At 51.1% G+C, this 12,849-nt stretch overlaps 6 protein-coding genes; 2 read left to right on the forward strand and 4 right to left on the reverse strand.

The window, feature by feature from the left end:
- Positions 1-1,377: 1,377 nt before the first annotated feature.
- On the forward strand, positions 1,378-2,093 carry GSBLH_T00002487001 (uncharacterized protein; the record flags this gene model as incomplete). The annotated part of the gene is made up of 2 exons (XM_013040953.1): positions 1,378-2,032; positions 2,062-2,093. 2 exons carry the CDS (start codon positions 1,378-1,380, stop codon positions 2,091-2,093), a joined length of 687 nt encoding a protein of 228 aa, XP_012896407.1.
- A 22-nt stretch (positions 2,094-2,115) lies between these two features.
- On the forward strand, positions 2,116-3,774 carry GSBLH_T00002488001 (uncharacterized protein; the record flags this gene model as incomplete). XM_013040954.1 has 3 exons in its annotated part: positions 2,116-3,481; positions 3,513-3,611; positions 3,644-3,774. The coding sequence occupies 3 exons, from the start codon at positions 2,116-2,118 to the stop codon at positions 3,730-3,732; spliced, it is 1,554 nt and encodes a 517-aa protein (XP_012896408.1). The 3' UTR covers positions 3,733-3,774.
- Positions 3,775-3,785: 11 nt separating this feature from the next.
- Positions 3,786-4,763, reverse strand: GSBLH_T00002489001 (uncharacterized protein; the record flags this gene model as incomplete). Its single annotated transcript, XM_013040955.1, has 6 exons — positions 3,786-3,926; positions 3,959-4,117; positions 4,149-4,274; positions 4,308-4,542; positions 4,575-4,707; positions 4,739-4,763. 6 exons carry the CDS (start codon positions 4,761-4,763, stop codon positions 3,786-3,788), a joined length of 819 nt encoding a protein of 272 aa, XP_012896409.1.
- A 691-nt stretch (positions 4,764-5,454) lies between these two features.
- GSBLH_T00002490001 (uncharacterized protein) lies at positions 5,455-6,899 on the reverse strand (the record flags this gene model as incomplete). The annotated part of the gene is made up of 2 exons (XM_013040956.1): positions 5,455-6,615; positions 6,645-6,899. 2 exons carry the CDS (start codon positions 6,897-6,899, stop codon positions 5,455-5,457), a joined length of 1,416 nt encoding a protein of 471 aa, XP_012896410.1.
- A 3,339-nt stretch (positions 6,900-10,238) lies between these two features.
- Positions 10,239-10,537, reverse strand: GSBLH_T00006442001 (uncharacterized protein; the record flags this gene model as incomplete). Its single annotated transcript, XM_013040957.1, has 2 exons — positions 10,239-10,265; positions 10,298-10,537. The coding sequence occupies 2 exons, from the start codon at positions 10,535-10,537 to the stop codon at positions 10,239-10,241; spliced, it is 267 nt and encodes an 88-aa protein (XP_012896411.1).
- Positions 10,538-11,318: 781 nt separating this feature from the next.
- On the reverse strand, positions 11,319-12,651 carry GSBLH_T00002491001 (uncharacterized protein; the record flags this gene model as incomplete). XM_013040958.1 has 3 exons in its annotated part: positions 11,319-11,530; positions 11,569-12,489; positions 12,519-12,651. The coding sequence occupies 3 exons, from the start codon at positions 12,649-12,651 to the stop codon at positions 11,478-11,480; spliced, it is 1,107 nt and encodes a 368-aa protein (XP_012896412.1). The 3' UTR covers positions 11,319-11,477.
- Positions 12,652-12,849: the final 198 nt, after the last annotated feature.

Consider the following 12,849-nt stretch of genomic DNA (forward strand, 5'->3'; position numbering starts at 1 on the left):
CAGTTCACTATTCACTACTGTATAACCTTATTTCTCAATCAACATGACACCAATATTATATTTTATACACGCTATTTACAATAATACCTTCAAAAGAGAATCTTGACCATCGTCTATTCTGTAAATAGAAATGATCCATTCTTGATAACATTTTTGACTGTCACGACTCTCACTGCTATACCAGACATTGTATCCAAAAGATCTCTCTTGTTCATTGATTGAAGAATATGCATACTTTTGCTTAATTTTAAATTGTTTGTGGTCGCTGCATTGTGGTTATCACTCTGGAGGAGTCATTACAGTTGTTTGAGAATTCTACGAACAATTAACTATTTTTTGATAAAATATTCAAATTATATGTAATAGCGATCTCGCACGCATCTGTAACTTCTATTTGGAGTATCTTTTTTTCCATTACTTTAAACACTTTGGAAATGTTGGATTAAATTGAATTACCACTAGAACATTTTTAAAAATATTGTGACCACATTGAATCCTAAACTACAATAAAAGAAGAGAACTCAATAATCCCTCGCCCTATCGGTCTCTCATTTTACGATATTGCAGTCAACTTTAAACATAATAATTACAAGCATTTTATACCCAAATTAAATATTAATAATTTTCAAAACACACTTGTTGCAAAGGATGCTTACATGAGTGTACTGTATTTGCTTTCACATGTATATATAAGTGGAATATATTATATATTAAGGCTATTGCTATTGAGTAGAAAACAAATGGTGTTAAATACAAATAACTGCCTGAAGATTCTTCATAAACGAACAACGCAAAAGGCTCCAAATTTCAACTACTCGTCTATGGTTTCTTATCCTGTTGACTCTTAGTGTCTTGAGTAAAAGAGTTTTGGAAATGTACCTTCCATTATTCTTTATTGCCAAACACAAAAGAATGTAATTTATAGTACAATTTAATCCATTTTTAAAACACATTTTGTTGTTAGTGCTTGGTAATTGTAGATTTGATTTACCTGACATATGTTATTAGTGCATTCTGTATTATCCTCGTGGATATTTCTTTGTACCTATTTTCAGCCAACACTTCACTTTTATCACTACAAGCTACTTCTCACAGATACATTTAAATTATATTAAAGACTTAAGATTAACCACTCTAAAGAGGGGTGGCAACATCGTACTTATAAACACCCTAATATAGTGACCGTGTAACCAACAGCACCACATCAGCACATATAGAACCCTCTATTATTTAGGCTAATCTCTGATGAGCCCATTTGACTGTTTTGTTTAAGAGCAATCGTCGCGATAAAATGATTGGTTGATGGGCATATTATTCGAGATAATTGCCTAAACGGCAAAATGTATGGATTATATGGAATGCAGTTTTTATTTCGATATGTGGTGTTACACTATTGTTTTGATTTTGGCTGTTGTTTCGGCAGTTAGATTGTCACCTGATAAATTTGAATGTACCACAGCAGGTTATCTGCAGTATGTTGAGGAATACAAGTTATTTAAGGGAGAGAACTATCATGATAATGACACTGAACTGGCATTCATTGCCACCTGCAATAAGATGAAAGATCGTGCTTCTTATGTGAGATACCAGCAGGAGTTCACTATTTTGAGTGATTTCACTAAGGACACTCTTGACCAGCTGATGGATCAGAGTGCTCTTGTCTATGCTGGACTTGGTTCCTATTATGATGGAGCTACCCATGAAGGAGAGGAAAAAGAACTTACATGGACTACTATGGATCGTGTTTTTGAAGATGTTGAGGATGTCCCCTACTCTCTGGCCAAGAATTTCGAAGGAGTGACGGAGGCTGGTCAGAGTACTTCTTGGGCCACCACTACTATTAAGGCTGCTGAGAAGGCTTTGGAATTCGGAAAGGTTCCTGGTGTAAAGCTTTCCTGGAGATATCTTTTTGAGTGCATCTATGGTGATAATCCTGATGACAGCTATAAGAAGGAAGGTGTTCCGCCTAAGGATATTATTGAGTTCATTCGTGAAAAGGGTCTTGTCACTGAAGATGCTATTATTGCCCATGGTAGTATTGACTGTGGCTATAATTATGAGAATGCTTTCCTCTTCAATGTAGAGGAAGCTGAGGGACCTAACAAATATGCTCTGATGAACCTTATTGATACTGAAAATCCGACTATTGTTCTTATGGCTATTGATCTTCATAAGATCAAGTATGTGGCTAATATGACAAACGAGGAGTATCCTGTTCGTTGCTCTTATGACGAGCCTACTCTTTATGGTATTGTTAAAGGATACAAGAATACCGAAGATTTTGATCAGGAGGGTTGGTGGTCGATTGAGACTAATGTGGTCCCTGGAGAGAGTGTTTATCTGCGTATTCCTCTCATTGCCAATAACACTAATGCCAACTATGCTGGTATTGCTGCTTATGCCTTCTCTATTTTGTATGATGGACCTATTCCTACTACTGAGGCCCCCGTCACTGAGGTTCCTACCACTGAGGCTCCTACTACTGAGGCTCCTACTACTGAAGCTCCCACTACTGAAGCTCCCACTACTGAAGCTCCTACTACTGAAGCTCCTACTACTGAAGCTCCCACTACTGAGGCTCCCACTACGGAAGCTCCCACTACTGAGGCTCCTACCACTGAAGCTCCTACCACTGAAGCTCCTACCACTGAAGCTCCTACCACTGAAGCTCCTACCACTGAGGCTCCTACCACTGAGGCTCCTACCACTGTTGTTCCAACAAATTTGGTTAACTATGAAGTGTTGACTTGTCTTGACTTGAATACTTTGATGGAGTATGAGGAAGGTGGTAATAATGGATACATTGGTTCTATTGTGGTTGCTATGCTTGATAACCAGGTGTGTGACGATTACGTAGAGTTGGATTTCACCAGATATTTCTGGATGAAATCCCTTAGTGTCACGGCCACATCCGACACAGTTTTCCCCAACTTGAAGCGTGTTATTGTTGGAAATGAAAAATTGACAGAGGTTACATTCGAAGGCATTGGTAACCAACTTATTGAAGAAGTCATTGAAGGTTCTGCGTTGGTGTTCAAGAAGTCTATCAATTTGGAGAAGATTACCATTAATACGTATACCTTCCAGCATTTCGAAAACTTCACTCTTGGAGAGAATCCTGAGGAGAATGAAGAAAACTTCCCTAAGTTGAAGAGCATCACATTCGGAAGTACTAATTTCAAGCAGGGTACCTTCAGTTTCTGGAAGTCCACACAGCCTTTCGTTCTGGTCAACCTTCCTTCTCTGGAGGAAGTTGTCGTGGGAACGCAAGCATTCTACCTTACTAATACTGTGGTGCTTGAGAACTTGCCCAAACTTAAGAGCCTCTATGTTAACAAGGATGCTTTCTATGGTAGTCTTGCTAGTGCTGAATTGACTATGTTGAATGTGGGTACGGAGTACTACAGCACTGAGCTGAAGAAGACACAGATGACTGTGCGTACGAATACTTTCAATTCTCATTTTAATGTGTATTTGAAGGGTATGGTTTCAAATGGTTTTTTAATGCCTAGATACTCCTGTTGCTATTGAGTTCACTCTTACTCCTGGCTCTGAAACGGAAACCACTTTCACTTCGCTGCAGCATATTTACTACACTTTCAGCGGTGAATGTATGTTTCATTTTGGTTGATTTGATATGTAGGGGAGACTCTTACTCGTGAGTTTGCTGAAGGAATTGTCACTGTGGCTAAGAAGGATAATAGTATTATTGAGCCTTGGGTGCAGCCTTAAGAACCATCTCTCCAAGTAATGACGACATTCTAACTGTGTGAATGTTGCTTGTTTCACAAACAAGTATAATAATAATAATAATCCATTGTCCTTCTGCTCTCTTTCTCTCTCGTGCCAATGTAATTATATTGTGTGAGCCACGAATGAGCAAGAACTTGCTGGATGTTGAGCCGCTTTTCCTTTTCTCGGAGGAGCTAAGGAGAATGACACACCCGTCGGATCCTACCCCTTGAATAAAATCTACGCATTTTGGACTTAAGGATGCAGGAAAGACGAGTTCCTTGTTTCGAATGTTCTCTTGGATTTTGTCTGTTTCTCGCTCCCCGAAAGGGGTTCTCCCTGTGCAGAGCTCGTACGTCAGAACCCCCAAGCACCACAAGTCAGCCTACGAGGGCACATTCCCGGCAGTACTCTACTTCGAACTCGTAGGAATCTCCAGCAGCCACTTCTGGAGGCATATACGCGGGCGTTCCACACACCGTGGTTCTTTGTTTGTTTCCTTTGTGAACTGCCCAGCCAAAGTCACAGAGTTTTGGCTCAAACTAGAAGAGATAGGTGGCTAGAGGAGATGGTACTCCGTCTCCGATTAAGATGTTCTCCGCCTTTATATCGCGGTGGATAACTCCGCGACTGTGCATGTAGGCAATGGCGTTGGCGATGCGCTGAACGAACCAGGAAGCTTGCCTTTCGGAGAGTTTTCCATTTTGATCGAGGAATTTCTTAAGATCTCCATAGAAGCCGTATTCCATCACCATATAGATCCGCGAATCGTCCCAGAAATAGCCGTAGAGTCCCAAGATATTAGGATGCCTAGAGAGCAAATCCAAAATCCAAAAAGCTACGACAAATGAGTTTGTACGTCGATTTCATTTTGAATCAGATCTACAATGCATCCCCGGGCTATTTCTTTCTTTGGGATCGCTTTGATTGCGACAATAAACTTTGACTTTCGTTCTCTTGCTAGATATACTTTTGCTCAGAGTCATACCCCGGGATAATGAAGTACCGTATCTTCCTGATCCAACCTTCATTCCGATTTCAAAATCGTTGATGGTCCATGTTCTTTTCCTGATGAATGGAGAATAGACGATACTTGATTTCCATTGCGTTGGTACTCTGTAAAAGGAAAACGGATGGAGCGTGGAGATGTTTGTGAGACTTTGGTAAAATCAAAGAATAAGATTTTGTATGAGAGAAGTGTTTCTTTGAAACAAATAGTACATTGATATTGATTTTAATAATAATAATCATTATAATAATAAAAAGGAAATAAAACTAATTCATCATAGAAGTAGATTTAAGAACAGTCCATCATCAAGCAAATGTTTGCGAGCGAGCGAACCCTTCATGGCGTTACTGGTTATAGTTCTCATGGCTCGGCCCCGCCCTTCGATCATAATACATCGAAGCTTGCGGGTAATTGGGAGGATAGTTTTGCATTCCGCTCGCATTTCCACTCGGATTTGCGTTCGGATTTGCGTTCGGATTTGCGTTCTGCATGTGCATTCCCATCTGCATGTGCATTCCCATCTGCATGGGCATCTGCATCTGCATCTGCATGGGCATCTGCACCTGCATTCCCATCTGCATCGGCACATGTCCCTGCATCGCCATGTTGTACATCGGCATCTGCATCGAATTCGAATTCGAATTCGCGTTCGAATTCGAATTCGAATTCACTCCGGAACGAGGCGTTTCCGCGGCGTGCTGCCGTTTCTCCAACTAGTTGATCATTCCCGCGGGACCCCCACGATGCGTTTCAAATTCGCTTTCACGTAATTCACGAAACTCTCCGCATGGCGGAACACTTTCCCGTCGTACAGAATCCCCGCGGGACGCAGCTCCGCATACTCGTGGAAAACCGCGGTTCTTCGGCAGTAGGTCATGCGCAGCAGCCCCGGGCGTTTCCGACTCAGCGACACGCGGTACGGCAGATACGCGGGATTCCCGCGGGACTGCTCGAGGACGAGGGCGTCGACGCGCTCCTAGAGATGATTCCCGCGGGGAAAGTTCACATCGGGGAGGTCGGCGAACTTGGAATAGCGGGAAATGGCGTCGACCAATGAAACGAGGGGTTCCACGAAGCGCGCGATAATTTCCTCCAAATCCGTGTATGTCGTCCCGCACAGCACCAGCTTCTTCCCCAGTCCCGCGGGATTCTCCGGGTCCTTCTCCTCCTCGTCGATTTCGAACGTCGCCAGCACCTCCGACCCCAACTACGTTTCCACGTTTCCACGGTTCTACCTTCACCGTCAGCAGCAGCTGCGCGTCGCCCTGCGGGCTCGGACGGAAGAGGCAGTTCCCCGCGGGGAGGGCGGCCAGCTCGGCGGCGGCGCCGCGCGCGTCGACGCAGCGGTAAAACGGGGAAAAAATGGCGCGCTGCGCGAGCCGACGCGCCAATTTTTCCCGCTCCAGCGAAGCCGATTGCGCGGCAAGCTGCTTCGCCTCCCAGGGCTCCGGCTCCGCCTGGTAGTACGGGTCCAGGGGCGTTTCGCGCAGCGGGTCGTCGTCCCCCGCGGGAATATCCGCGGTGAGCTGGACGCGAAGAAACTCCGCGTCGATGCGCAGCACGCGGCACGTGAGCTGGTCCCCCGCCTCCAGATCGTGGAAACCGTGGAAACCGTCCCCGCGGGGGAAGTCGGCACTGTCGAGGTAGCCCGGCAATCCGTTGTCGAGGCGAAGAAGCGCGCGCTGGTCGCCCAGGATTCGCGTCACCGTCGCTTTCACCTCCGTCCCGCGGTGAAACGACGCCGGCGTCTCCCCCGCGGTTTTGTAGAGCAGCGTGAGCGGGTCCAGCGTGGCGAGCGCGGGACGGCCGTCATTCCCGCGGGACGTGAGCTCGTTGCAGAGGAGGGAAAGCGGGAGGTCGTCCATTTCGGGGATCTTCGATCGAATTCCACGATGAAACGCACCTCCGACTCCAACGCCGCCAGCGCCGACGCGCTCAGGAACCGCGGGGAAGAGACATCCCCGCGGGAATCTCCGTCCGAGTCCGCGTCCGAATCCCCGTGGGAATCTCCGTGGGAATCCCCGCGGAAGTAGACGGCGGGGTGGAGCAGAACCTCCACAACGGCTTCCTGGCCGCGCATGTCGTCGCGCCGGGATCGGACGAGAACCTCGCAGACGCGCAGAACCACGGGAAACAGGGAAACGGGGATCCGCAGCATGTCCAGCACGTGATACGGCGATGAAACGCCCAGCGTTTCGAGGTCGACGAGCCGGTTCACGGCGAACTCTGGATGGGATTCCCGCGGTTCTCCTCCTACTGAGGAAGGCGTTACAGTTTCGGAAGACGACGTCGCCGAGCTCCGCGACGCGCTTCAGATCCTCGCGGTTATGCAGCACTTTCAGATGCGCCTCCACCGCGCGCTGCAGTTCCCGCGCTTTCCGCACCCCCAAGCCCGCCACGAACGGCAGCATTCCTACGCTCGAGCCCTCCCCGCGGTTCTACCGAACCCGTCCAGATACGTCGCCGCCTCGTGCAGCGAAACGCCCGCCGCGGCGACCTCGACGCTCAGCACCTTTTCGAATTCGCGCAGAAGCATCGGCGGCGGCGCGGCGGCCTGGTCTTCGTCCAGCTCCAGCTCCAGCAATGCCGAGTGCAGCGGCTCCGTCGGCGCCGTCCAGTACAGCGCCGCCGTCTCGCGCAGCGGGTTCTGCGCGAACCGCGCCAGGAAAACCGCGGGAAGGCTCCCCGCCAAATCCGGCGGGTACAGCGACGGCGAAGCCGCGTGCGCGCGCAGCCGGCTCACCGCGTCGTCCGCCACCAGCACCTCCGCCGCCATCCCCGCGGGACGCGAAGCAGCGCCCTCGCGCGCCGTCTGTGCGTCAGAGCGAATCCCCGCGGGTACCTCGTGGCGCAGCCGCGCGGCGAGGGCGCGCTGGATCCCCGCGGTTTGGACGCCGAGCGCGGTGTTGAGCACGACGAAGTCGGCGGCGTTTCGCTCCGCCAGCTTCGCTACCGCCTCCACCATCGCCTCCTGCCGCTCCCGCGGGACAAACCCGCCCGCGGCGACGACCGCGTGATCGACCACCACGCCGTTTTCGTTCAGCACCGCCGCCACCGAGCTCGATTCCCGCGATTCTGCGAACGCCACCGCCACCACCGTCGCCGTCTTGCCCTGCGCATAACCGCGGGGAACCGTCCCTACCGCGCGCGTGGCGAGCCCGCGCCGACAGACGAGCCGCGCCAGCGCTTCGCCCGCGCGCTGCGCCACCGCGATCGCCGCGCTTTCCCGGAGCGTCTACGCGATGAAACGCCCTCCCCGCGGGAACCTGGAGGACCCAGCCGCGCGCCTGCCGTTCCAGCTGCTCGCAGCACTCCTGCACGGCGCGCAGCTGGAACGCGCGGTACGGCGAAGCCGCCGCCTCCCCCGCGCTCCCCGCGGGAAGCACGGTGAGCTGCTCGAGCTGCGTGCGCAGCGCGGCGACGCCGTCGCGCAGGTCGACGCGCCACTGCACCAGCCCCGCTTCCCGCGCTTCCTCGAGCGCCAAAAACGCCTCTTCGGACAGCTGCGCCAGCGGCTTCCCGCGCAGTCGGTGCAGTCCGAACACGCGCGCGCCGCCGTCCAGACGCGCCAAGCCCCGCGGGGTCGGGTCCGACCGCAGCGTGGCCGCCTCGAACAGCACGTCGCGCGCGAAGGACTGCACCGCGGGGTCCAGCGCCAGGAAACTCCCGTACAGAACCGCGGCATCCGACAGCAGCGCCGACGCGCCGCGCGACGACGTGCAGAACGCAGAGGTCGGATGCCGCGCCACGAAGTCCGCCACCAGCGCCTCGGGCTCCTACCCTCGAATCGTGGAAACGTGGAAACCTGGTCGGGACGGGGCGGCTCGGCGGTCATGGAGCGGGAAACCAGATTCACCTCCACGCGGTCCAGCTCCACCGTGAACTGCGCCGCCAGGTCCAGAACCGCGGGATCGCGCGCGTGCGGCAGGCGCCGCAGCAGCCGCGTCAGCGCCGGATTCCCGCGGGGCACGGCGTTTTTCGTAGAATTCTTGGCGGAATCCTCGGCAGAATCCTCGGCGTCGGGGGCGAAGAAGGCCGCCAAAAAGGCGGCGTAGCTCTGGATTCCCTCCACGAGGCGAGTCGAGGGAGTCCTCAAATCCGCCAGGAGTTTCTCCACGAGGCGCTCGACTCCCTCCAGGCCGTCCGTCAGGTCCCGCGCGCGCAGCTCCCCGCGCAGCGCCTCCAGCCGCGCTCTGGCCTCCGCGGCGGCGTCCTAGGCGTGAGTCCCGCGGGAGAGGCGGACCAGGAGATCGAGGTAGCGGCGGTAGGCGTCGCAGACCTCCCAGATGGCGTCGTCGGTGAGGAGGTCGAGATGGCGCGACTCGAACTTCATGATGTACGCGGGCTCCAAATGCTCCTCGCTGTACAGACGCAGCACCTGCGCGATCTGGTCCTGCGCCTGCTTCTGCTTGTCGAAGTCCAGCTGCACCACGCGGCGCTTCTGCAGCTCGCTCAGCACCCACCGGCTGCACGCCTGCTTCGCCTCCAGCCCCTCCAGCGCGCGGAAATCTACGATGGAGCCGGGCGAAGAGACTCACTGTCGATGAGCTGCATGCGCTCGGGGAGGTCCAGCGCGACGATCTGGAGGTCGTGCTCGGTCAGAAGGTGCTCCGCTTTGTACAGAGACTCCTCCGCTTCTTTCAGCGTGCGGAGCTCTTGCGATGGAGGCACGTCGGGAATGGCCGCGGAGTCGGAGGCCTCGTCCGCTTCTTCGGCTAGAGAGGAGGAGGGAACGAGGAAAGCATACCGATGCCAACGTCCTTGATGAAGTAGGCGATCTCCTCGCCAAAGTATTCCACGGCAAGAGCGTACTACGGATGAGAAATTTTGTAAAATAAAAATATAAAATACATATTTACGCTTGCCTTCGCTTACATACTCATCCACATATTGGCTGTTCACATCGTCCACTATAAAATCCCCATTTTCATTATTGAAGTCGATCTACAAATCGTACACCCCTTAAATACACTCACATCACTTGCTCCTCGATACTCCCTTGGATGTCGTGGAGTCTCCTCGCTGTGATTTTCACTCTATGCCTCATTCAAATCCACTAAAAAAACCATGTAGGAATCCGCGTCTTCATCAGAGTCTACACAAAGGGTTAGATCGATCCGAAACTCTCAAAATCTACTTACCCACTGACATCTTCTCCTATAGATAAGTTTCCATCACATAAACACCTACCACATTGTCCCGTTCTTCATTTTCATTTAGTACATCAATATCATCCAGATCGATTTGCTTCTTCTTTAATCTTCTGCGAATTAACGGAGCTTCCACACCATCATCACTAAGGTCATTATCGCTTTCGTTATGTGAATCGATTCTCCGTCTCTTAACGGCTGTTAGAGCATAGTCATCGTCTGACATGATTTGACTCTCTTAGAATGCGTTATTAACAAACATTCGAAAAGCCTGGAAATTGCCTCGATTTCTGGAATTGTGGTAGTATTCTGGAGTTCTCTATCGATTTGGAGTCTAGATTTCTTGGCTATTCAACTGAATCCGGTTCTGGAACCTACCATTTAGAAATCAAAAACAACAACATACAAAGATCGTGGTTCCGGAAAAGTCTTCCGTCACACACACTTGGCAAGCCAGGCGAGAGCTAGTTATTAGTGCCTCGATTTGCTGGTACTGCTTGCTCTTGCTTCTTGCGATGTTATCCAGCCACATTTGTTCTCCCACTTTTGGAGCTGGAATCTTGGACGACAGCGATTCAGAAAGTACCACATGGCAAAATTGACATCGATCTCCTCGCTGATAGGTGTCTCTGGACCACTTTTCCATATTGAACACTTTATTCGGAATACCAAGACCTTGGCAATCACCTATCCAAATAGAAAACTAAACATTGAAAACGATACCTGGAATTGGGATGCCGTACGTATCGGCTGTTTCTTTCAAGGTATCACCGATTCGAGCCTTTACTGTTCGAGACTGACCATTGGAAAGCGAAAAGGTAATATCCACTCTTGATGAATGAATCTTTTGTTCAATCCATACGTGCTATCCGACGAAGCAGGATTCCAGAGAATAAAGCGACAAGGTACTAGGCGTAATGCGTTGTTATCGGAAAATGTACCAAATAACGAGGAAAACGAGTGTCTACATGGACTTAAACGTCGACAAAGATGCGGGAGCATCCTTCTTTGCAGAAGAGGGTTCAATGAGTAGGAATGTGAGAGATAAGAGATATGGAATGAGTGTAGGATGTGTGATTTTTCGTGTGTAGGATGTATTGGTGTGTGATAACATGTCTTGAAGTGTGTCTGCGAGTTGTGTACTCGTTTAAAGCTTTTATAATCATTCTTATTTCTTTCATCCTCCTATTTTCCTCCTTCTTCTCTTAATCCTCCACCATTACCACCACTTCAAATTCCAACGATTCCTCCAACAAACACTCCAAATCGATCGACCCAAGTCATTCATTTCATACTCCAATTCATCCGGCTCCGGCCTCATCCTCACTCCCTCATACCACTTATCTCTCCACATCTTCACATCCTTCGCCATGTCCACCATCTCCCTCGTCAACTCCTTCCAGCAATGATTCAGCAGCGCCGAACTCGTTCCCAAATGCTTCTCCATTCGCCTCCGCAGCTTCCGCAGCGGCTTCTTCACATTTCCCAGCGACGCGTTCTTCGCAAACGCCTGCTTCGTCACCAAGAACGGCAGCTGCTCCTCCGATTCCGCCGTGACATGCTGCTTCGTGGAATCGTAGAACTCCTTAAACCGCGCGAATTGATACCGAATTTGTTCGTCCAAATACTTCGATTCCGCCTACTCATCAGCCCCCAAAACCCCGCCAAAATCCCCACTTCTTCGTACGCCGCTCGCCACGCCTGCACTTCGCCGCTCAGCGCGTCGATGATGCGAAGTTCCATCGTGGATTCCAAAAATTGGAGGTTTTCCGTCAAGATCAGATTGGTGTATTTCGGACCCATTCCCGCGATTTCCTCCACCTTGGCACGCACTGCCTTCCCCATTTCCACCAAGAGAGCGAGGGGATCGCATGCAGCCTCCCCCGCGGGGGTTTTTCCCGCGGGATTGGGGATGGTCTGGTTCAATTGGCTGTGGATTTCGCGCATTCGGTTGTTCATCGGGCCGCTTTTGTCCAGCGCTTGCTTCAAGCGGCCCGTTACCACTGTACGCAGTTTCTCCGATTCCACGATCCGGTCCGCCACGCACGGCAGAATCTTGACGGGCCGCAGCACGCCGCAGTACCGCGGTTCTACGTTGGTTTCTTGGATGTGCCGGTTGATTTCGCGCGCGAAGGCGACCCATTTGGCCTCGATTTCCTGCTTCTCGGAGAGACACAATCGGAACAACACGCTGTTCCGCATCAAGATTCCGCCGTGCTGCATGGCGAGCTCCAATAAATCGATCTGCGATTGAAACAAGAACGGACTTTGGTTCTCGTTTTCGATGAATGAATGCAAATTCACCGACACACACTTCAGAATTTGGTTCAGCGACGCGTCGATTCCACGTTTCTCCAATGTCTCCTTCGGCTTCCCCGCGGTTCCAAACACCTCCACGCACATCAATTCGATTCGCTCGCTCACCGGAAGCAGGTACGCCAAAAACCGCTCCAGTCCCACGGGAATCAAATATTGGCCCATTTCGTCCCCGCCGTCCCGGTAGAATTCCCGCGTTTCCTTCATCTCCTCGTTCCCCGACGCGATTCCCGCCAACCGCAGCGCGTCCCATTCGCCCTTCTCGCTCGGCGGGAGTTTTTTCTACCTCGCACAATCAATGAAACGCCCACCAGCCGGCTCTGAATCTCCGAAACGGTTTTCTTCGCCTCCTCCTCGTGGGGTTAAAGAACCGCGGGAATTCGAACAGGATATAAAACCGCGGGAAAGCGTATCGATGATCGTCTGCTTGACATCTTCGCCCATGGCTTCGCTCTACCCTCGATTTCCCGCCAAAACGCAACGAATTCCGCGATTATCCGAAGCAGCGGAGCGACGCACGTGATCTGCCGGCACGCCTCGATAACCGCGGTTTTACCGAGTCTCTGAATCCAGCCCTTCAGCGACGAAACGGTCATGTCGAAGAAACGCTTCGCGGTTTCCACGTTTTCGCTTTTTCGTTCG

The sequence above is a fragment of the Blastocystis hominis genome, assembly GCF_000151665.1.
Source record: "Blastocystis hominis, Singapore isolate B (sub-type 7) whole genome shotgun sequence assembly, scaffold_2".
In the NCBI taxonomy this organism is placed as follows: Eukaryota; class Bigyra; order Opalinata; family Blastocystidae; genus Blastocystis; species Blastocystis hominis.